Source organism: Mus caroli, unplaced genomic scaffold (assembly GCF_978045245.1).
Source record: "Mus caroli unplaced genomic scaffold, Mus_caroli_1 scaffold_2, whole genome shotgun sequence".
NCBI lineage: Eukaryota > Metazoa > Chordata > Mammalia > Rodentia > Muridae > Mus > Mus caroli.
In genome coordinates, this window is record NW_028227257.1 from 121,199,097 (window position 1) to 121,221,126 (window position 22,030).

Sequence of the window (22,030 nt, forward strand, 5' to 3'; positions counted from 1 at the left end):
TGATGAGTCTTAGCAGTCACTTTATCTTGAAGGTTTCTGCTGCGGGAGATATGTGTGATTGCATCCATTTGACGACGGTCACAGAGGGTAAGTGGCTTGTTTAAGGTTTCAGAACCAGCAAGGGACCGAAGCAGAACCCTGTCTCCTAAATCTTAGAATTTCCTGACATTGGCTCAGAGTACTGGGAGCTGGGCTAAGCCAGGGTGGAGTGGTTAGGACTATTTTATGGATGCATGCTGATATTGCCTGAAAGCTTGATATTGCCTCAAGTTAATTTTCTTTTCCTTTTTAAAAAACTTTGTATTGACTCTTTGTGAATTTCACATGGGGCACCCCAATCCCACTCACTTCCCCCTCCCTTCATACCTGCCCTCTCTGCCCTTGCAGCTTACCCCCAACAGAGAAAATAAATCTCATTGTGGAAGCTGTAGTGTGTCAGTGTGTCCCACAGTATACCCTTTGGTCTACACTTCTTTGCTTGCAAATGTTCATTGCATTGAGTCTGGTACTAGGCCTCTGGCTTCTGCTACTCTATCAATATTGGAACCTCTCTGGAACTCCTCTCAGAGATCCTTGTTGTTGCCCTGTGTCATGGAGATCCTATAGTTTTGGATCTACAGGACCAGCCCCTTCATGCACTTCAGCAGTTCATCAATGGGATAGATGTTGGGTAGGCCAACTCAAAGCCCTGGATCTGAGCCTGAGAGGTATCTGAGCTGGTCAGTCCACCGGCTCTCCCATTCTTACACCCTTGGGCCAGCTCTACCCTGTGCTCAAAAGAAGTACACGGCTGTTCTCCCAGGTGTTGAGCAGTTGTGGGGTAGGCCAGCTCTCCTGTTCTGATGACCTCAGGGCCAATTCTCCTGCCTGCCATAGGTGGCAAGGGGTAAGGTGGCGGGGGGGTTATCTCTTCCTTGACTATGTCACCAAATAGCAGACAAGTGGCAGGGCCAGCTCTCCCACACTCATGTCCTTACAGTCAGTTTACCCAGCATTACTATGATAGCCAGGTGAGGTGCAGGGCCCACTCTCCTCAGTAACCACTGTGGTAGATGGACTAGTTATGTGTTCTGGATCACTCTCACATGCTGCAGAATTACATAGAGAGTTCCCATAGAATCCCGATACATACATACATACATAATAAAAGGAGCACAGGTATGTATTGGATTCATAATTTTGGAAACTTTATTATCTAAAGGGAAAAGGGAAGATACAAAAGTTGGTTTATTTACCAAGCAAGGGCAACAGGCCTACAGGAAGTGTTGACCTTTTTTTTTTTTTTTTTTTTTTTTTCTGAGCTGTCAGATTGTGGGAGAGTTGACCAGGTGGCTGTGTTTTCTGTCCTGGTCTAACATTTTCGAGGTTGCTGAATAATGTAGGCCCTCTTCAGTGGAGCAGCCTTCTCCAGTGCGGGTGTGGGCTTTTGATGCGCCGTGTGAACTGTCACTGGAAATTTATGGTTGAGCTGAAGATGAAGAAGGAGAAGAAATAAGCATATCGGATCCACTGGGTCCATTGATCAAGTCGCAGTCTCTACTTCCTAGATAAGACCTTCCTTCCCCAAGACCCTCCTTCCACAGCACTGCCTATCCTCAGCCTATGGAGGGGAGTGTGTTTGTGTGATACACTGTTTCCTTCACTAATGTGTCTTTACCTTTCATCATCATAAGAGTATATGACATATATAAGTCAAAGTCTAGGCTGGCCTTGAACTCATGACCCTCCAGCCTCAGCCTTCTAAGGGCTGGGATCAGAAACCTGTGCCATCACCCCATGCTATATATTTGTTCTGAGGTCCCATTTTGAAAAGCAGAAATGGTGAGACATTACCTGTGTCCATGCTCTGTAATAGTAAGAGTGATTCTAGCATTAGTGTGTGGAATAGATCATTATATTCTACCAAGCATGTGGAGGTATTAAGAGGTTTGGGGGCGGTGGATTCTTCAATTAATTATCTAACAATCAGGAGAAAAAAAGCCCTTGAAAGAAGTTACAAAGTGTCAGTTTATGTGTTAGGGCAGCACATCTGAAATTGTAACTTTTTTTCAGTAAAGAGTCTGATGTTGGCCATTCCTCCTAGTCCACTAAACAGCTTGGTGAAGGAACATTGAAAAGCAACTAGCTGCAGGTGAAAATGATTCTCATGACTCGGCTGTGAAGAAATGGGCTTACATGCATTCAAAATAACACAGAACGGGAGACTTGCTGCCAGTAATAGATATTTGCTTTTGACCAAAGGTCCTGTGAGATTTACATCCAGGGATGCTTAAGATGAGAGGGTTTCAGAGCTGCTGAGTGATGCGCACACTTTTCCTAGGAAGAGTTTGAACTCAGTGACCTTTGGGCCTGTTCAGTTTTGGGTTTTCAAGCTCATCAATAGTGTCCCAAGGTACCTCAAGACCGGGCTGTTAGCCAGCCAGGAAGTGGGGCCATGGCTTGCTAGCATTGAATTTATCACTGTTGAATTTGAATGCCCTTGCTTTGACACTCAAACTAAATAAAAGCGGATAAACTGTTATGAGCCTGAGGAGCACATTGTTTATGGTTGCACTGGGTTCTTCTAAACTAGGGAAAACATGTGCCTTACAGCTCTTCTCAAACACCCGTGGCCCAGCTATTGCACACAGCAGGGACTGTCATGTGAAACCTGACTCTGAAAAGTCTTCTTGATCTTTAAATGCACATGTACACACACACACACACAAACACACACACATACCACATACACACACACAAACACACACACACATACCACACACACACACACACAAACACACACACATACCACACACACACACATACCACACACACACACACACACACACACACAAACACACACACACATACCACACACACACACATACTATACATACAGCGCACAGACACTATACACACATAAACGTACACACACACATAAACACACTACATACACACACTATATACATAAACATACACACACATAAACACACACACATACCACACACACACACTATACATACAGTACACACCCACTATACACACATAAACGTACACACACATAAACACACTACATACACTATACACACACTATATACATACACACACACACACACACACACACACACTCTACACCCAACAGTGTTAAAGCTGCCTATCTCTGAGGTATAGGATCAGGGAAATTCCTAGTGCTTTAGTTCTAAGTATTTTTTTACTTTGTTTTTTTTTTTTTTTTTTTTTTTACAACGAGCAGACACGTTATGTACTAATTAACCCCAAGGATTCTCTCCTGTTGACATTCCAGAAGACGGGATCAAAGTAATTTAATATTGGTTATAAGAGTTGCTTTAATATTTAAAAAAGACTTTTTTTTTTACGTTGGAGTAATTATCATTAGTGTATATGTGTTTTGCAGTATGGTAAGGGGAAGTGTTTTGTTTTGTTTTTCTTTTAACATTAGAGCCTAAGGGAAATTTTGGAGGTCACTGACTTTAGTGGTTTGGTTTCAGAGTGGGCATTTTTAGCTTTCATCTAAACAGACGAGCTATTTCAGGTTGACTTTGAATCACACTATAAAACTCATAGACAGGAACAACCTGGAAGGTTACTGAAGGTCAAATGTGAGGCAAAGGGGTGAGCAAGAAGACAACGGATGCCTCTGATAGAAGAGCTGTGGTCTGGGCGGTCAGTCAGATGAGGAGGGCCAAGGCAGGAAGTAGGAACCGGACAGAGAAAGCCACCAGTCACCATTGTGAGAGGCAATGGGTGGTGCTAGGAAGGGGAGGGCAGTGCAAGGGCACTACACTGTTATTATCTGTGTCCCAGATGATCTAGAAAATGGAAGGGCTTTGTCTCTGGGGTCATTTTAAAAATTATGGTAAAATTGATCATTTTATCCATTTAAAAAAGTGTTTTACAGCCCAATAACATTAACTGCATTCTTTTTGTTGTACAATCAGCACCACTACCCCTTCATGGAACTTGGTCCCCAAACTGAAACAAAGTGCCTATTAGACAACATTCCTTTAGGCGATCAGCAGTCCTGACCGCCTTTAGTCCCACCACTCCGGAGGCAGAGGCAGGTGGGTCTCTGTGAGGTTGAGGCCAGCCTGGTCTACAGAGCAAGTTCCACGATGGCCAGGGCTACACAGAGAAGCCCTGTTTCCAAAAAAAACCCAATCAAACAGAAAACCAATATTCCTTATCTTAGTTAGTTTCTATTACAGTGATAAAACACGTGACCAATTATTTCACCCTATACCTTCTGGTAAATCTATCTCGGAGGGAGTCAGGGCAGGAACCTGGAGACAGAAGCAGATACAGAGACCACGGGAGAGTGCTGCTTACTGACTTACTCTTTCTGGCTTGCTAAGCCTGCTTTCGTATAGCACCCAGGACCACTAACCCAGGGGCAGCACCAACCACATGAGTTGGGCCCTCCCACATCAATCATCAACTAAGAAATGCATCACAGGCCTCTCTGGTGGGGGTATTTTCTCAACTGAGGTTCTTTCCTCCACTCGACTCTGGTTTGTGTCAAGTTGACATAAAAGCAGCCAGCACACTCCACAGTTCTTCAAGTCCTTGGCAACTCTGTTTTATTGTGTCTATGAATCTGATTATTCTAGGTATCTCATATAAGTGGGAGTCAGGCAGTACATTTCTCTTTACTTACTTCAGTTCACACGATATAGTCAAGGTTTGCTCATGTGAGAGTGCTTGTCAAAATGTCCTTGCTTTAAAGTGAACAATACTGAATTTTATACCACATTTTGTGTTTCCGTTCACGAATCCATAGATATTTGGGGAGGGGTCCTTTCTACTTTCTGGCACTTGGGAATGTTACAATGAGCATTGCTGTCCAAATGTCTGCTCAAGTCCCTACTTTGAAATGTGTGTGTGTGCACAGGAAAAGAATTGTAAGACCATATGCAATTGTATGCTTAATTATTTAAGAAGTGAGTTTGAGGTTATCCTGGTCTACAGAGAGTTCTGGGATAGCCGAGGCTATACAAAGAAACCCTTAGCAGATTGCTAAGAAATATATTTTTAAAGAAATATTATTTATTTATTTATTTATTGAGACATGGTTTTTCTGTATAGCTCTGGCTATCCTGGAACTTACTCTGTAGACCAGGCTGGGCTCAAACCCAGAAATCTGCCTGCCTCTGCCTCCCAAGTGCTGGGATTAAAGGCGTGTGCCACCACTGCCCAGCAAGAAATATACTTTTAAATGTTCAATATTCTTTTTAAGCCACCAGGGAAATACAAATCAAAACAAGTTTGAGATTCCATTTTAGCAGTCAGAATGGCTAAGATTTAAAAAAAAAAAAAAGACACCAAATGCTGGTGTGTCTGGGGGGGAAATGGGGACACTTGTACAGTACTTGTGGGAGTGCAAACTGGTACAGAACTCGGTATGGAGGTTCCTCTAAAATCTCTGAATAGATCTGCCCCTCAGCCCAGCCATACTGTTCTTGGGCATCTACCCAAAGGATGCTGCATGCAACTACAGACAAACTTGCTTACCTAGGCTCACTGATGCTGTATTTACAATAGCCAGGAAATGGATGTTGTCACCTGATGGCTGCATGAAGGACAGTGTGGTGCATTTACCCAACGGTGTCTTACTCACCTCTTAAAAATGAAATGGTAAAGTATGCAGATAAGTTAATGGAGCTATCAATAGTCACCCACAGTAAGGTAGTCTAGACCCAGAAAGACACATGTTACAGGGTTTCTCTCATATGTGGATGTTGGCTCTGCATTGTTACGTAAGTGTAGTTCATTTAGAATACCATCGAGGTCAGGAAACTACTGTGGAGCCCAGAGGAGGTCTTTCAAGGGAGAGAAATAGAATACAGTGACATAAAGGGTCAAAGAGGAGAAATGGAACAGAGAGAGTTAAATAGGATGGGGAGTGGGCCAGCAGGGTAGAAGGGGGAATTTAAGGAGAGGTGACTAACACTAAAGATCATTTGAAAAAGTCATATAGAAACTTGCTGATATAGAGTTTTCCTATACACATACATATACAGAGTTTAAGTAGAGTTATCCTGTAATGGGGTAAGGGGAATGGATGCCCCTACTTAAACACTACAGACTAGTGAATAAAAACCCCAGTGCCAAGAGTGGATTACCTATTTTAGGGTTCTTGGCCAGCAGGGTCTTATAGATCATCAAACATTGGCTTTTGTCATTGCTCTTGGTTATCCTCCAGGACTTGACAGCCATACTTTATTGCAGAAAACACTGTATGCTTTGAGTCACAGGACATGCGGAAGCCAAAATGGTACTGGCCCTAGAAGCTTAATCACTTCGGGCTAGAATCTTGATCTGGGAAAGTTCTGTAATTTAATTATCAGTCATTGTAAAGTGACAGTTTTAGTAGAGTAAAAATTGTTTCTTGTCTGAGTCACCAATGTAATGGTGTCTAACAGAACATGAGAAAGAATTCAAGACTGGTGTGTGTGTGTGTGTGTGTGTGTGTGTGTGTGTGTGTGTGTGTATTCTATCTCATGGCTCCATTACAGGGGTGATGTGAAAAACAGATCAAGAGAAAGTCTTGTGCTGCCTTCCTTCCCTGTAAACACCCCTGGGCTCAAAACCTCTATTTTTAGTTTCAGGGAAAACAGCATAAGAATTCTGATCAAAGTCTGTCTGCCCGGAGCTCTGAAATAAGCTCTAGGTGCAGAGAGATCAGGGGCGGGTTCTGCATTTGAGCCTGAAGCATGCTGGTGTGAGCGGATGCCAGTGCCTCCATCCATCTTCCCAAGCTGGTAAGTTCCAGCTCCAATGTTGGCACTTATATTTCCACACCCCGTTAAGCCGAGCACTTAAAGCAATACACACACTTCCCATCAGTGACATTCAAGGGCACTCCCATGGAGAGGCTAATCTGTGGAACAGGAAGAACCCTCCCGGTTGCACAGATGCCTTTGATAGGTTCCTTCCTAAGGGTCCCATTTCACAGGCAGCTACGCAACTTTGGCCAGGGGATGACCCAATGCCTGGCAAGTTGGAAAAAGTCTTTAAAAAGGAAAGACAAAGTCTTTTAAAAGTCTTTACAAATAGAGAAAGGGGAAAAAACCCTTTCATTAGATTCTAATATCACACCTTTACATAACTCCATTTTTAATGTTTAACCAGATACCTTTATGTGTTGAGAACACAACTCGGTATCTTCCCCCACCCTTTGTCTTAAAAATAAAAAAGTTTAAAGTATGTGATAGACCACGAAACTTTGAGGAATTACACGACAGCCTAAAAGTTCAGTTGCTTTTGAAAGTGGCCAGTAGAAGTTAGTCAAGACCATGCCTCCAGAAGTTAGCACAGAGAGCATTCAGGTTATCCGATGCCTTGTCTACAGAGAGACCAGGCTATGTGTGCAGCCAGCGGACAAGGCAAACATTCTGTGTAGGGATGGAGAGGTAGGGAAGGAGGAGAAGCAGGGTGGGGAAGAAGAAAGGAGTCTGCCTGGGAAAATAGGGGGAGGAGAATAGTGTTCAGGCTGCTCCTCACACAGATTCATCCTGTCCAACCCCTTGGGGAGTGTTTCCAACCTCCCAAGTCTCAAGCCCTAGGTTGGTAGGCCAGTGGAAACGTCTTGTCATGAATGACTGGTTGATGAGGCCTTATAGGAAGTGTTCATCTTAGACTATTACGGTTCCAAAATCAAGATCAGAAATATCATGGGTTCCTGGGACTAGACATAATCAGCTGAAAGTGGGAAAGAATGCTGAAATATGATCTTCAATTATGCTGTTATATTTCTCCTGATCGACTGTTAGGTCCTCATGGCAGCATAGAGTATGGGTGAGGAAACACTTTAACACTGGGGAAAACATCAAAAGAGGTGTGTAGCTCTAGTTGGGGTTTGTTTGTTGGTTTGTTTTGTCTATCTATGTAGTCCTGAACATTTGGAACTAGCTATGTAGACCAGGATGGTCTCGAACTTACAGAGATCCACCTGCCTCCATTTCCCAAGTGCTGGGAATAAAGGCTTGTACCGCTATGTCTTCTACATTGAGATAGCTGCCTCAAAAAAGAGCGGGTGGAAAGAGATAGAGGGTGTCTGATACCCTCTTAATGGTCTCTGTGTGCATGCACATATGCTCACACAGACACATAGACACACAGACAGATAGACAGGCAACACCCACACAGATACACACACACACACACACATACACACACACATACACACAGATACACACACACACACACACACACACACACACACACACACACAGAGGAATCTTTTCTCAAGGGCAGCCACACAGCTTCTGCTCTTTTTCTAGAGCTAAGCTGAAGATCCCAGATCCCGGTTTTGGCAACACAATACTTCAAAGCCTAGCCCTTTGACACATGGACACAGAGAACGCCTCATGGCAGCCCGTGCAGAAGATCCTCTTCCTGCCCAAAGGCCAGGACCTTTTGAAGACTGTCAGCTCCTGTGAACCTCTTTCCCACGTCTATCAACCAAGAAACTGATGCAGATCTCAGGAAGGGAGACAAGAATTGACCCACACCCAGAGCAGAGAGCAGACTTAGCTGCAAACTGTCAGCTATTCCTCTGGCCCATTTGGTCCTCTAAAAATGATTTATCTTCACTAAATGGCTCACATTCTCCACTTCCCTTTATGCTGCGAATGGAAGTTCCTGCTCTGTGATGGGCTATTGGATACTCACTTTTCTTCCTTGCCTAGCTCCTGGGCATGCAATAAACTTCTAGGCCTTTTCTCCTACTAATCTGTCTACTGGTTTATTTCAGACTAAATGCTCAAGTGTGGGACAGAAGGTGGACACTCCCTTACAACTTTAAGTCTTTAAACAGAGGCAGCTCTGTCCTGTTCCTTCAATTAATGGCTGAGTTGAAGAGAGAGCAGCCTTCTTTAATACTGTTAGGATAAATGTGTTTGTCGCCCGAAAATAGAATAAGGATGCACAGAGTTTACCTACAGAGTTTGGGGCTCAGAGAGGAGGTGGCCATCACAGAATCCCAAACTACTAATTGCTGTCTGCCCAGTGTGACTCTTTTTGAGCTGTCTGAGCTACTTGGAAGAAATTCAAGACAGCAGCAGCCAAGCTTCCTTGTACTTTACTTGATAAACCCAGCTGAGGCCTGGCTGCTTCCAGCCCCCAATCACTCAGGTCTGTGCCCACCATCCCTGCAAAGTATTTCCTGTGGAGATGCAGAGGTGCAGAGGAAGGCCCACAAAACAGCTGGAGTCTCAACACACAAGCTGCCTTTTGTGAAAATATGCCAGTCTCCCTGAGAAATATTTAGGAGGGCAAAGGAAGGTTCTGCACACTCAGCATCGTGGCTCTCACGTCATCCCCTACCCTGTTTCGAAATTATTTATTTAGAGGCACTAAGGCTTTTGGAGAAACAGTTCTTTCTCATTTTAACTTAGTTTGTGTTTCTCTAACTGAGAACAGATCAATTTATTTTTCCCCTTACAAGGATATCAAACTCATGGGCTAGAACAAAATCTCAGTGGCCATCTGCAGGCTCCCATGAGCCACTTGGTCCACTGGGTAAAAACAGAGCTAGATCGTCATCTGTGTTGCCTTGGGCATGGCTCACCTTGTCCAGTGTGTCCGTCAGAGCGTCCAACATCTGTATCTTGGCGACATTTGTGATGGCACTGTGAAGATGAGAAGAAACTTTAAATAAGATGCAAACCTTGGGTCTGGGAATGAGACTCAGTGGTTGGTAGAGTGTGTACCTGACATACACAAGACCCTAGGCTCAATCCCAGCACCCTCACAGTTACCTTTGGGGCTAAAGAGATGATTCACTCGTAAGTGTTTAGTATGCAAGCCTAAGGATTGAGTTTGGTCTATAGAAAATAAGTAAGTATAAGTAAGTAAGTAAGTAAGTAAGTAAATAAATAAATAAATAAATAAATAAAGACAGATTCAGAAGTGTACATCTGTTATCCCAGCACTGGGGAGGCAGAGAAAGGGGCTGGCTGGCCAGTTAACCTAGCCTATTTGGTGAGGTCCAGGCTACTGAGAAAGCCTGTTATAAACAAAAGAAACAAAAGGCAATTTATCTATCTATATACATACATATATATATGTATACATATGTAATACATTATATGCACTAAATTATATATAATATATAAAGCATATATGTTTTATGTTTTTTTTTTTAAATCTCTACTGGAGAGACTAAATGATTTATGTAGATTTTTACTTTGCTCAGCAACACCTAGAGAACAGTGTTCTGTCTCCATGTACCCAGGAGTCATACCAAGTTTGTAAACCAAGTTGCTCATATAATTGATTTTTAATCTTTTCATTGAAGCATTGTGTACACACTAAAGGCATATAGTTTATGGTTCCATAAACTAAACACACTTGTCGATTCAGTGACCTTTGGGGAAAATCAGTTTCCTGAAAGCAAGCTGCATGGGTGAGTTCTGTCCTTGGCTTTCACCAGTCAGCCTCCAATATTGTACATTGTCTGTGTCTGCCTTTCTTCTCTCTGGCCAAGCTGTGTGGTAGGAGACTTCAGTCGGGCCCCAGTCCAGAGTGTAGCCTGGTGGCAAATTGGCTTTCTAGATTAGCCAAAGAAGTGAGCTCAATGAAGTAGAGCATGCTTCAGAAAGACACCTGAGGTCAACTTTGGGCCTCTACATGAGTGGACATGCACATACATGTACACACACACACACACACACACACCATTCATGCACATGCATGCAAAAGCCCAGTATAAAAGGTGAAAGGGACAAAGCAACTACAGTCTGTTTCCCTCTACATTCTCCCCGTGAGACTTAAACAGGTGTCAGAACACCCTTTTATCAACTCCTTCTGAATGACTCACTAGTATCCCATGGAAACCCATCTCTGAAGTATCCGAAACCCATCTCTGAAGTATCCCTCCTTGGGCCATTTGGAGGAATCAGGCCAATATATCCATTTCTTTTCCAAATGCACTCATTTCCCTTAAGCAAGTCTTTGGGTGATTGCTCTGAGGAACACCGTGGCCCTAAGCAACTTGGGGAGGAAAGGGTTTATTCCATCATATACTTCCAGGTAATAGCCCATCACTGAGGACAGGAACTCAGGCATGGTAGGAACCTGGAGGGAGGAACTGATGCAGAGGTCATGGAGGAGAGCTGCTTGCTGGCTTGCTCCTCATGGCTTGCTCAGTCTTCTTTCTTATAGAACCCAGAACCACCAATGTAGGGTGGGACTGCCTGCAGCGAGCTAGGTCATCCTGTATCAGTGGAGACTATGTTCCACAGGCTTGCTTGCCCACAGGCCTGTGGGGAGGGAACATTTCCCTTATCTGAGTTTCCCTTTTCCCAAGTTACTCTAGCCTGTGTCAAGTTGACAGAGAACTAACCAGGACACAGTGGCTACTAGTTTCTTAAGTAAGTGAATGGTAAGATATGGCCAGGTGCATTTAGGACCATTTAGAAGGAGGCATCTGTATGGCCACAGACAGGAGAGTGGGTAGGGTGTGAGGGGACCCCGGGAACACTCCTGTTGGTAGCCCAGAACATGACCGAAGCCTGGCTGCCTCCCCTGAAATCCTTGGGGCCTTTGGTTTGTTCCTGGTTCATTCTGGAAGCAGAGCTCTAAGCAATCCCTACCTTGTTTTCTCCAAGCCTGTCTTTTTTGCGTGTCTTTCCAAAACGCCCATCTCTTGTTTTTTGGAGATTCGCATCCCTCCAGCTTTCACTGGAAACAAACAAACAAAAAAGAAAACCCACTAGCATACATGTTAGGACAGCTTGGTTTCTTAGACAGGACTCACACCCAAGTTTCCGAATCTACATAGAAAAAAACCCATTTATCTAAGCAACAGAAAAGAAACCCCCCCCCAAAAAAAAAACCAAAAAAAAAAAAAAAAAAAAACCAACAACAACAAAAAAGAAGCAACTAAGGAAGCCAGAGCAGGGAGGAGAAGGTCTGGGCTTTGCTTTTTTATGCTCAGAGAGGTGGAATCAAGGTTGAAAGGCAGAAGGTCACACCTGAATTTAGGAAGAATAGCAACCTAATCCCTGAGGCATTTAGCAGAAAGATTTTTTTTTTCTCTTGTTATCAAACCAATTACATTCTTCAAGATAGCAACCCATAATTACAATGTGACCCTTTGTTTTCCCACAAGATTAAAGCTTTCGCATGGCTTGCATTTTCGTTTCTTCAACGGAAGCTTTCAAAAGCCAGATTCTGAAAGACTAGCCAAATTTCAGGGTGCTGACAGACGTTTAATTCAAACAAGGGGCTTTGAATTCCAGAGGCTGGCCACCTTCCTCTCAGACCCCTAAACCTGCATGCTGGTTGAGCTCTCGGCCATCCTAGTGAGTAATTAAACTGTATTAATAGGCATGCCATTCAAGAGTTCAATTATGTTAATTAGGCTACAGATGACCTAAAAGCAATTCTAGTGTTTAACAATGTCAGCTGAAATCAAAGTTGAAAAAGGAACAGCCCATTTCAGACTGCAAGTCAAAACAGAGTCCTTCCTCTTTTTCCAGAAAAAAACCCACACATCTCAAATCTGACAAGCTCAGAGGAGAAGTGGCTCTGGTGGACGGGTGGACGTTGATTTGTTTGAACCCGCTAATGCTCTTTATGGAAACGCCACTTGGGCGGTTTGCTAAAACCAATTCCGATAAGGTAAAAAGTAAAGGAAACCGATTTCTCAGAGCTTTTGCGTGCCGACTTTATCACTGTTCTTATACATATTAATACTTAACTCTTTGATCAGGCATACATGCAGAAGGGGTGCAGTCAAGAAACATGAGAAGATCTGTGAAACCCTTCCACCACCTCTAGCTCCCAGTTCCTGGCCTTTACCCACAGATGGCTTATACATTATTTGTCTTAAATGGTAGCATAAGATACTAACTGTTCTATGTTTGATTTATACACACACACACACACACACACACACACGCCCCTACCAACCATTCATTTTATAGAACATTCAATATTTCACTATTTCTATCTGTCTGCTTTCTTTCTTACTATCTTTCTTTTCAATTCTATTATGAGAATCGTCTGTGTTTACTCAGTCACTTTGCTAATGCTAAGCATCTCCTGTGTTTCCAATTCATTATGTTCGTAAACAAGACTTCCACGAGTATCCTTCTTATAAGTAACTGTACCAGCACACGTCTATCTATCTATCTATCTATCTATCTATCTATCTATCTATCTATCTATCTATCTATCTATCTGTGGGATGGATTTCTAGAAGTGACTTTGCTAGGCGCATTTGGGATTTTGTTAAATCATGCTGGATTGGCCCTCTGCAGAGGTCACACTGGTTTACAGTCTCCACAGCTACCTTGGCAACAATTGTTTCTCCAGATGATGAGCTAGAAAATGTTTCATCTTATCAACTAGTAAGCTAAAAAGTTAGAACTATAATAGATGTGGAGAAGTTGCACTGGATGCTGTAAGTATCTGGAAGCAGATGGAAATGCAACCTCCCTGCCTTCATCCCCCCACCTCCCCTCCCTGTTGGTTTCATTGGGGTCACCTGCTTACTTCTACATGTAGGTGCTAGAGAAGAGGAGGGAAGCAGATGGGTTGGTCAGGGAGAGAAGATGACCCCACATTACCCGCCCTGGTTCTTCTTGTATTTAAACCTAACGAATCAGCAGTTAAGAGTGCTTGCCCATCTTCTGAGAATTGGCTTGGTTTCCAGAACCCGTGCGAGCTCCCAGACACCTGTAACCCCAGCGACTGGGGATCTAACACACACATACATTAATATAAAAAAAAAATTAAATCTTAAGCTTTACGTTCAAGTCAGGACTTGGAAGATGAAGTTGGGGGTTCTGTACCCCTTTGTCTGTTCCTCTTCCTAATACACATCGATCAAATCTCCTCTCTGCTTTTGGTCACCACATATGGCTTTAAATAACACGTTGGGGAAAATGGCCAAACTTAGCTACTTGGGGCTGCAGAGCCAAAGCTTTTGTCTTAAAACTCCAGGTTACAGTAACTCATTGCTCTAATTTGTACTTCCCTTTTGTTATTACAGCTTAAGCTTCTTTTAGAAGGTATTTGTATTTACGTTTCAGTGAGCTGTTCATAGTTTTTGTCCAGTTTTCCCCCCAACCTCCGTTGGATTACTAGTCTTTTTTCATCCCTTTCTTACTTAATTTTAAGAGCTGTTTGCGAAATGCATTGCAAATGTAGAATAGTTAATTGTACTGCTCTTCTTCTTACTTGTTGATATTGTCTGCCCATTGTAAACTTTATGCTTATGTAGACCTGTCAGTCTCATACAGATTTGTAAGGAACGTGATGTTTTACAGGCATTCCTGCTGTCTTGTAGAAGTTCGGTGGTTTCATCCTGTAAAGCCAGACTCTGGTTTTATACTTCTGTGCTTGGTCCTTCAATGGCATATTCGATGCAAGTCATGTGGCAGAGGCAGGTCCGTCTTTGTTTTGTTTTGAGGCTGTTGAGACCAGATTTTGCTATGAACCCAGGACTCCCTGTGTAGCCCAAGCTGGCTTCACACTTCCAATCCTCCTGCCTCACCTCCAGTGTGCCGCAGTTACAGGCGTGCACCACCACACCTGGTTTGATGTGTTTTTAGATGATCTACATTTGAAAATTAATCTTTTCTCTATCAATTTGAAATGCACCTTTATTGCATACTGAGTTCGTAGACACACAAACATATATATATATATATATATATATATATATATATATATACATATACATATATACACATACATACATATATACACATACATACATATATACACATACATATACATATATGTTTAAGAAATATCTATAATAGATGTGCACCACCACACCTGCATAAACTTATGGATATTTTTAAAGGGGGAGATTCATGTCATTGTACCCCTGGTGGCTCTGTGTTTGAGAATACACGTGGCTTTCTATTGTTTGCCTCCTCCGAGTCCCTTGGGAATTTGTTCAGGTCAGTCTTACACGTTTATGCTGAGGCTCACACTTCATAAGCACTTCTGTAAGCCAGGTCTCTTCTTCATGCCCAAACTAAGAACTTAGAGATAAAAAAAATTAATTGAACACCAGTGAGTTTATCTTAACTGATTTTACATTTAGGATGTGGTGAATTCTATTATTGCTTATTTTGGCTTTCTATAGATTCTCTTAGATTTTCCAGGTGAAAAAACAACCATGTAATTTACAGAGAGTCATAGATCTCTCTCCTTTAGAACAATGTTCAGTAGTGGTGATCGTGAGCATCTTTGCCTTTCTTGCTGTTAAAGGTTTGTGCTTCGCTATGAAATGTAATATATTCTTTGGGTATCCATCTCTTTCTTCATATTTACCTAACTACATACATACACATATGTTATACATTTTTATCACATTTAGGGGATACTATCATTCTATATCATTCTATTATTTGAAGAAATATTGAATTTCAGCAAATGTACCTCCACAATTATGAATATATTCTTATGAGTTTTTTTTCTTTAATGTGTTTCATTAATTAGATCATTGCTTTGGCGATGCTGACTTCATTTGGAAGGACTCATAGAGCCTCTAAAGGAGGGTGCCGAGAGAGAGGGAAGGGATTTCAGTTAGAGGAGGAGCTGTGGACTCAGTCAGGCCACTGGAGGGCGGGTGAGAGTACCATCACCAGCTTTCTGAAGGGTCATGTGTCATATTGGGGTGATCCCAAGGAAATGCTGGACAAATTAGGGCATCTCCATTCCCCCAAAGCCATGAGACTGCTCTGATCTGCCTATGATTTGAGTTGTCCTCAAAGGTCTGATGATCTGAGAAGCTGGTCCTCAGCATGGCTACAATGGGAGTGGGATGTATTAAGAGGTAAGGCCTCCTGGGAGACCCTATGGTCAGTTGGGAGTGGCCCTTGGAAGGGATCTAGGGACCCCAGTCTATCTTCCTCCTGCCTTCTGCTGGGTGAGTCTAGCTCTTTTACCATAGAGTCTTCACCAGAGAGTCAATCTTCAGAACTGAGAACTAAACAAGCCCATTTGATTTATAGAGTTAGCCTGAGGTATCTCATTATGCTAATGAGACAGATGGACACAATGACTGTGAGCTAAGTATCTAGTTTTCTTTCCTCCGTGGTTTCCACATCCCTCAAAAAGGAATGAATCCCGTTGTTCAGAGGTATTCTTAAGAATAAAGATACGTAAACCAGACTGGCTGAATGACTCAGTGGGTAAGGTGCTTGCCACCTAGCCTGAGAGTCTGACTCCCCATGACTCACATGGTAGAAGGAGAGAACTGACTCTTGCAGATTATCTTCTGATCTCTGTGCACGCATGTGCTATAGGGAATAACACCCATGCGTATAAATACATGTAGAGCTGGGCGTGGTGACACACGCCTTTAATCCCAGCACTCGGGAGGCAGAGGCAGGCAGATTTCTGACTTTGAGGCCAGCCAGGTCTACAAAGTGAGTTCCAGGACAGCCAGGGCTATACAGAGAAACCATGTCTCAGAAAAAAATAAATATATAAAATAAATAAATGAATGTAAATTTTTAAAAACAGGGAACATTTTTACAAGATACATACGCCTTTGGTTCACGGTAGACACTTGATAATTAGTAGTTATTATCTTCTAATATAGGTAGGAGGGTGTTCTGTCTTGAGCATCCTAGGAGAATTCTGGGGGACTTAGAGGAAATGGAGCAAACAGCCATCATCGTCACTGTGAGATTCTTACTGTGACCCTAAACCTTCTAATCTACTGTGAAAAGAAAGTCCATTACTTGTCTCACTTTGGAAAGAACATGACAACTTCACAGACAGACAAACAGCAAAGGGTACTCTAGAAACCCACACTGCAGGGGTTCCTCGTGTTAAAGAATAAAACAGGAACCTTTAGGGAAGACAATTTGATTTGTGGCAAGACACACAAGCTATCCCCAGTCTGTGGGTGGATATATTGATTTATCGAGGGAGGTTCTCACAAGCATGTGGTGAATGAACCAGTTGGAACCAGTTTGTGGGAGGGTCATCTTCAAGGCTTCTCTGGGAACACTGGTCTCCCTGGTCTCCCAGGATCTAGATAAATCACCACCATAGCCCACGACAATCACACCCTGGCCCATTTTGTTGATCCCACGTATGGCTGGAAGGTCTTTCCCAAGAAGCCACTGTGTCTAAATCAGCCCTTTTAAACTTAGATGCTCCTCCACCCAACTCTAGCTTCCTATTCAAGGTATAGTTTCTTTAGAATCTTTGTGTAAAACCAACTGCAATTCAATGAAGTAAAACATGAATGGGCTTACTATTTTAAAGAACCATATGTACAAACTTGAACACAAACACAGTAAGATGTTTAGGACGTTTGGTGAGAAGAATGAATTAGCATCTACAGAAGAAGATGCTAATAAGAAGATGTTCTTTTGGGTTGTCTCATTCGGAATCCTAAGTTGGTGCAGGAGGATCGAAACTTTCCCTTTCTGCCTCTGGGGTAGAGCTGAGCTCTTGTGGTAGATTTTGTGGTTTGTAATTTTTCAAAGATAGATCTTGCAGTTTCAAATTCTACATAATTTCCTGTTAAGATTTTTTTTTTCAGTGTTTGGTAGAGAGCAGCCAAGACAAAAACCAGCCTGTAAGAAAAATGAGCCCTTTCCTCCCCTCGACCATGGAGGATGTATCTAAGAAAGCAAGAAAACAAAATTTGTGCACACTCTGCCTTTATAGCTGGAAACTTATTTGAAAATCTCATTAGAAGGCAAAAGCTTATAGAATGCTCAACTCCAAGTTGACTTGTCAGAGAATTTTTGGTTGCCAATCAAGAGCCCTGAAAAATTCTCAGGGAAAGAGGATTTTTAGAGCAAGGAAGTTTTGTCTCAAAGCCAGTTTTATTTTTCCAGTCTCGGGGCTGGGTGGCTTTAGGGCAGTCTCTTGGCCTCTCTGAGTTCCAGTTTGCTCCTTTGTGGTGCTTCTCTGTAGAACACCGTTTATCTGAAGGGCTGCTGTCATATCTAGAAGTTTCTATGCTGTGTGTGCAGCGCAAGGTTGACTGAATGGCAGCTGCCCGTGTAGTCGCCAGGCTCTTCCTTCCATATTTTGGACAGTGGATCTCACACACTTCTCTTCTAATTCCCTTCCTCTCCCCAATCTGTCCTCCCTACTCTGCATGAGTTAACCAGTTGGACTGATGAAAGTCAAGACGTCCTTCTGTTTAGTTTTCATGTCTTTTTAAAATTAAATTTTGGGGGGTGGGGTGGAGGGAAAGGACCTCACTATTTAGTCCCAGCTGGCCTGCGATTCTCTTTGTGGACCAGGCTGTTCTTTTTTTTTTTTTTTTAATATTTTTATTACATATTTTCCTCAGTTACATTTCCAATACTATCCCAAAAGTCCCCCATAGCGCCCCCCACTTCCCTACCCACCCATTCCCATTCTTTTGGCCCTGGCATTCCCCTATATTGGGGCATATAAAGTTTGCAAGTCCAATGGGCCTCTCTTTCCATTGATGGCCGACTAGGCCATCTTTCGATACATATGCAGCTAGAGACAAGAGCTCCAGGGTTCTGGTTAGTACATCATGTTGTTCCAACAATAGGGTTGCAGATCCCTTTAGCTCCTTGGGTACTTTCTCTAGCTTCTCCATTGGGAGCCCTGTGATACATCCAATAGCTGACTGTGAACATCCACTCCTGTGTTTGCTAGGCCCCAGCATCGTCTCACAAGAGACAGCTATATTTGGGTCCTTTCAGCAAAATCTTGCTAGTGTATGCAATGGTGTCAGCGTTTAGAAGCTGATTATGTGACGGATCCCTGGATACAGCAGTCTCTAAATGGTCCATCCTTTCATCACAGCTACGAACTTTGTCTCTGTAACTCCTTCCCTGGGTGTTTTGTTCCCAATTCTAAGAAGGTGCACAGTGTCCACACTTTGGTCTTCATTCTTCTTGAGTTTCATGCGTTTATCAAATTGTATCTTATATCTTGGGTATCCTAAGTTTTGGCAGGCTGTTCTTGAATGTACAGAAATCTGCCTGCGCCTGCCCTCTGCGCCTGAGATTAAAGGCATGCACCACTGTGCCATGGCTTATTTTTATTGTTTTAATAGAATATCTTTTATGTATTATTTGACAGTTGTATATATTGGATCTCCCCCACCCCCTACTTATTATAGCCTTTTTATGAGTACATGTTATTATGTTGTGTTTCTTACCTGTCTCCCTCCCTCACTGCACGACCTCATCCTCCTTGCCCTCCATTTTGTTTTAAGTGACACATGTCCGTAGGCAGTTATGGTCACCTACGGAGTTCTTCATGTTACCCCTTCCCCATAACCTTTCCTTTTTCCCAAAGGAGCCAGTAAACACCTCTTGCGGTTCACAGCTGAATCTCTGTATACAGCTCTCCTGCTTTGGGGTAAAATCAATTTAAAAAGGGCAGGACTGGAGATGAACTTCCGAGGGACTGCTAATCTTCCTGTTCGCCACGCATCTGGCTTGCCTGGACTACCTTCCACTCACAAAAATTTGCTATTGCTGTTCATGTAATGTTTAGTTCATCTAAAACTAAGAAGACTGGCGCTGGTGGCAAACCCCTTTAATCCTAGCACTGGAGATGCAGAGGTAAATGGATCTCTGAGTTCGAAGTCTGCCTGGTCTACAAAGTGAGTTCCAAGACAGCCAAGACAAAGAGAAACCCTGTTTCGGAAAACCAACCCTTTACCCAAACAAACAAACAGACAAACAGATATCCTAAGAGAAAGGCAAATCAAAAAAGCAGGAGATCCAGGCTACTTTGTGATGAACACTGTCTTGTTTCAGGGCGCGGATGTAAAATCAAGGCTAGCAGTGGTGTGATGTATCACATTAGTACAGATAAAGGGAGTGCCCCCACCCCATGCATAGGTGGGGGAGTTCCAGCTGGCGGACTTCTGAGAGGTTTCACTCATAACTAAGCTGCAAGCACTCATGCCTTCCCACTGAGGTTGTTTTCTGTCTGGACCCCTGCAGCAGGTGCCAGTGAGCCTCCCACATCTGAGTCCAGAAGGATCATTCTGCTGACTCCAGTGGGCTTTACAGGCCTGTGTTTTAAAGGGGTCACCATTCAAGTGTCAGGTACTTTATATTAATTTCATCCTCACAATAGCCTTACCAGATTGATGTAAGAAATTTCAGAGGTAAGAAAACCGAGGCTCAGAGAGAAAGTATAGATTAAAAGTGAAGTTTAAGCACCCTCTTGGAGGCAAGGGGGAGGAGGAATGGGGTGAGGAACTGTGGGAGGAGGACCAGGAGAGGTGGGGGGTGGGCAATGGCTGGAATGTAAACAAATAAAATAAATTTTAAAAATGTTAAAAAAAAAAAGGTGAAGTTCAAACCCGACCTTGTCCAGTTCTGACTGCCACGCCTTCCTTTCCCGCCATATGGCGTTAGCTTCCTGCTGTCAGACATCTATATTTTGCTTCTAAATATCAGGTGAAGACTTAATAGAATTTTGGCACCTTATTAGTTTTGTTCCATAAATAAAACTTTGCATCATTGAAAACTGGTTCAGACTTTAAATTAAAAAAAAAAAAAGGTGATGGTGGTTGGGGGGAGACGAGCTGAAGGATGAAACCTCTTTGTTCTCTGGAGCTCAGTGGGAGAGCAAGCCTGCCTTCATCTCCATCCCAATTATCCCAAAGCCCTTATCTGCAGTGTCACAGTTCACAACAATTCATTGTCATGCCAGAAGCACTGTGACATGCTTGATAGAGTCATGGTGTGCTCTGTACACAGAGCAATTAGCAATCATTAGTGACAGGGACAGGAAGTTCCCCGGTGGTATCATTCAAACTCTCATTTAAGTTTAACTTTGTGCATGAATGTACTGTAGCAAATCGGATTTTTAGTTGGGTGGGAGTGGAGGCAGCAGAAGAGAGTTGTACATTTCTTTTTATCCATGCAACATATGAGTTCCTCTTCTAACAACTTGCCCGTTCGCTCCCCGCCTCGTTTGCATCCAAACCTTTAAAATTTTAACATTGAAAATTGCTAAGTCCAACTACAAGTGTGGAATGTCCGTAGACTGACAAAGCAGACCGGCCATGGTGCGTAGAATGAGCCGGAAGACTCCGGTTCTACTGGGCTGCCTTCTAGAAAGCTCTGGGTCTGTATCACATCCTTGCCCTTTGCAAAGCCTGTGCCTGTCCTACCTGCCAGCAGCTAAGAGGCCTCTGCCTCCTCTTAGACCTGACAAAGAATTATACAAATAACTGGATTTGTAAATGGAGACAGGCAAGCACAAAGCAGCCAGGCTTTTGAGATGCCAGGGGAGAGGGATAGCAGTTGGAAGGCTGTAAAACTGACTAAAAGTAGGCCTGTTCATGCTAGTCAAGCTATGTAAACATAGGCTTAGTTGCAGGAGAACCACTTTCTAGAGTCCACAGAGTTGACGTCAATAGAGTGGATTTTAAAAAAAGGAAGGCTCTCTAGTTGTTAGAGCCCCTGCAGACACTGGGTGCTTATTAAAAAACTGCTCCTCAGTTTATGGGTTGAGAGCATTGCCCAAGCCCAAAGACTCAAGAAGCAGAAACGGGGTGCTGTTCTCTTCACGGAAATCAGTATGAGGTCAGCTAACCATGGGCATCTTGGAGAAAGGTAGGGTTCCCCAAGGTGGTAACCCCCAGGTGAGGGGTCACAACTAATCTACAACCATGGAGGAGCTCGGGCTGTTGGAAGTTAAACCAACACTACTTCTGGGAGGATGGATGCGAGCGCGGAAGCCTTTTTCGGTGGGCGAGGTCAGGTGGGGGGGGACCTACCTGCTGGGGCATACCGCCCTTTCAGCGGGGACGGCAGAACTTGTACTTCGTTTGCCATAGTGCCTGTGTGCCAGTGCCTTGTCGATGCTCTGAGGCTGAGTGCCAGTTGTAACTGGCTCATCTCACCTCACTAAGGCTTTATAGCTTCAGGGGGCGGGGCCCCTTGAGGGCATTGCTGAGCAACAACCGGGCTCATCATTAAGCTGCCCTGGAACCTGAGTCTCTTTGGCAAGCCTTCTCTTCTTTCTTTAGCCTGGGAAAGCCAGTAGATGTTTACAGGACAGAGGGAGGTCTGAGGAGAGTGTAGAG

At 43.3% G+C, this 22,030-nt stretch overlaps 1 protein-coding gene across 1 annotated transcript; it reads right to left on the reverse strand.

Moving 5' to 3' along the window:
- Positions 1-1,280: 1,280 nt before the first annotated feature.
- Dapl1 (death associated protein like 1) lies at positions 1,281-21,814 on the reverse strand. The gene is made up of 4 exons (XM_021156970.2): positions 21,722-21,814; positions 11,595-11,682; positions 9,569-9,629; positions 1,281-1,468 (listed from the first exon to the last, which is right to left on the reverse strand). The coding sequence occupies exons 1-4, from the start codon at positions 21,777-21,779 to the stop codon at positions 1,352-1,354; spliced, it is 324 nt and encodes a 107-aa protein (XP_021012629.1). The 5' UTR covers positions 21,780-21,814; the 3' UTR covers positions 1,281-1,351.
- Positions 21,815-22,030: the final 216 nt, after the last annotated feature.

Bases quoted from the DNA above. Each gene is read 5' to 3' on its own strand.
- Dapl1 (XM_021156970.2), bottom strand. From the start codon at position 21,779: ATGGCAAACGAAGTACAAGTTCTGCCGTCCCCGCTGAAAGGGCGGTAT. The intron at 11,683-21,721 runs GTAGGTCCCCCC...GTTTGTTTCCAG, and splicing joins AGGGCGGTATGCCCCAGCAG to TGAAAGCTGGAGGGATGCGA. The intron at 9,630-11,594 runs GTAGGGATTGCT...TCATCTTCACAG, and splicing joins ACAGGCTTGGAGAAAACAAG to TGCCATCACAAATGTCGCCA.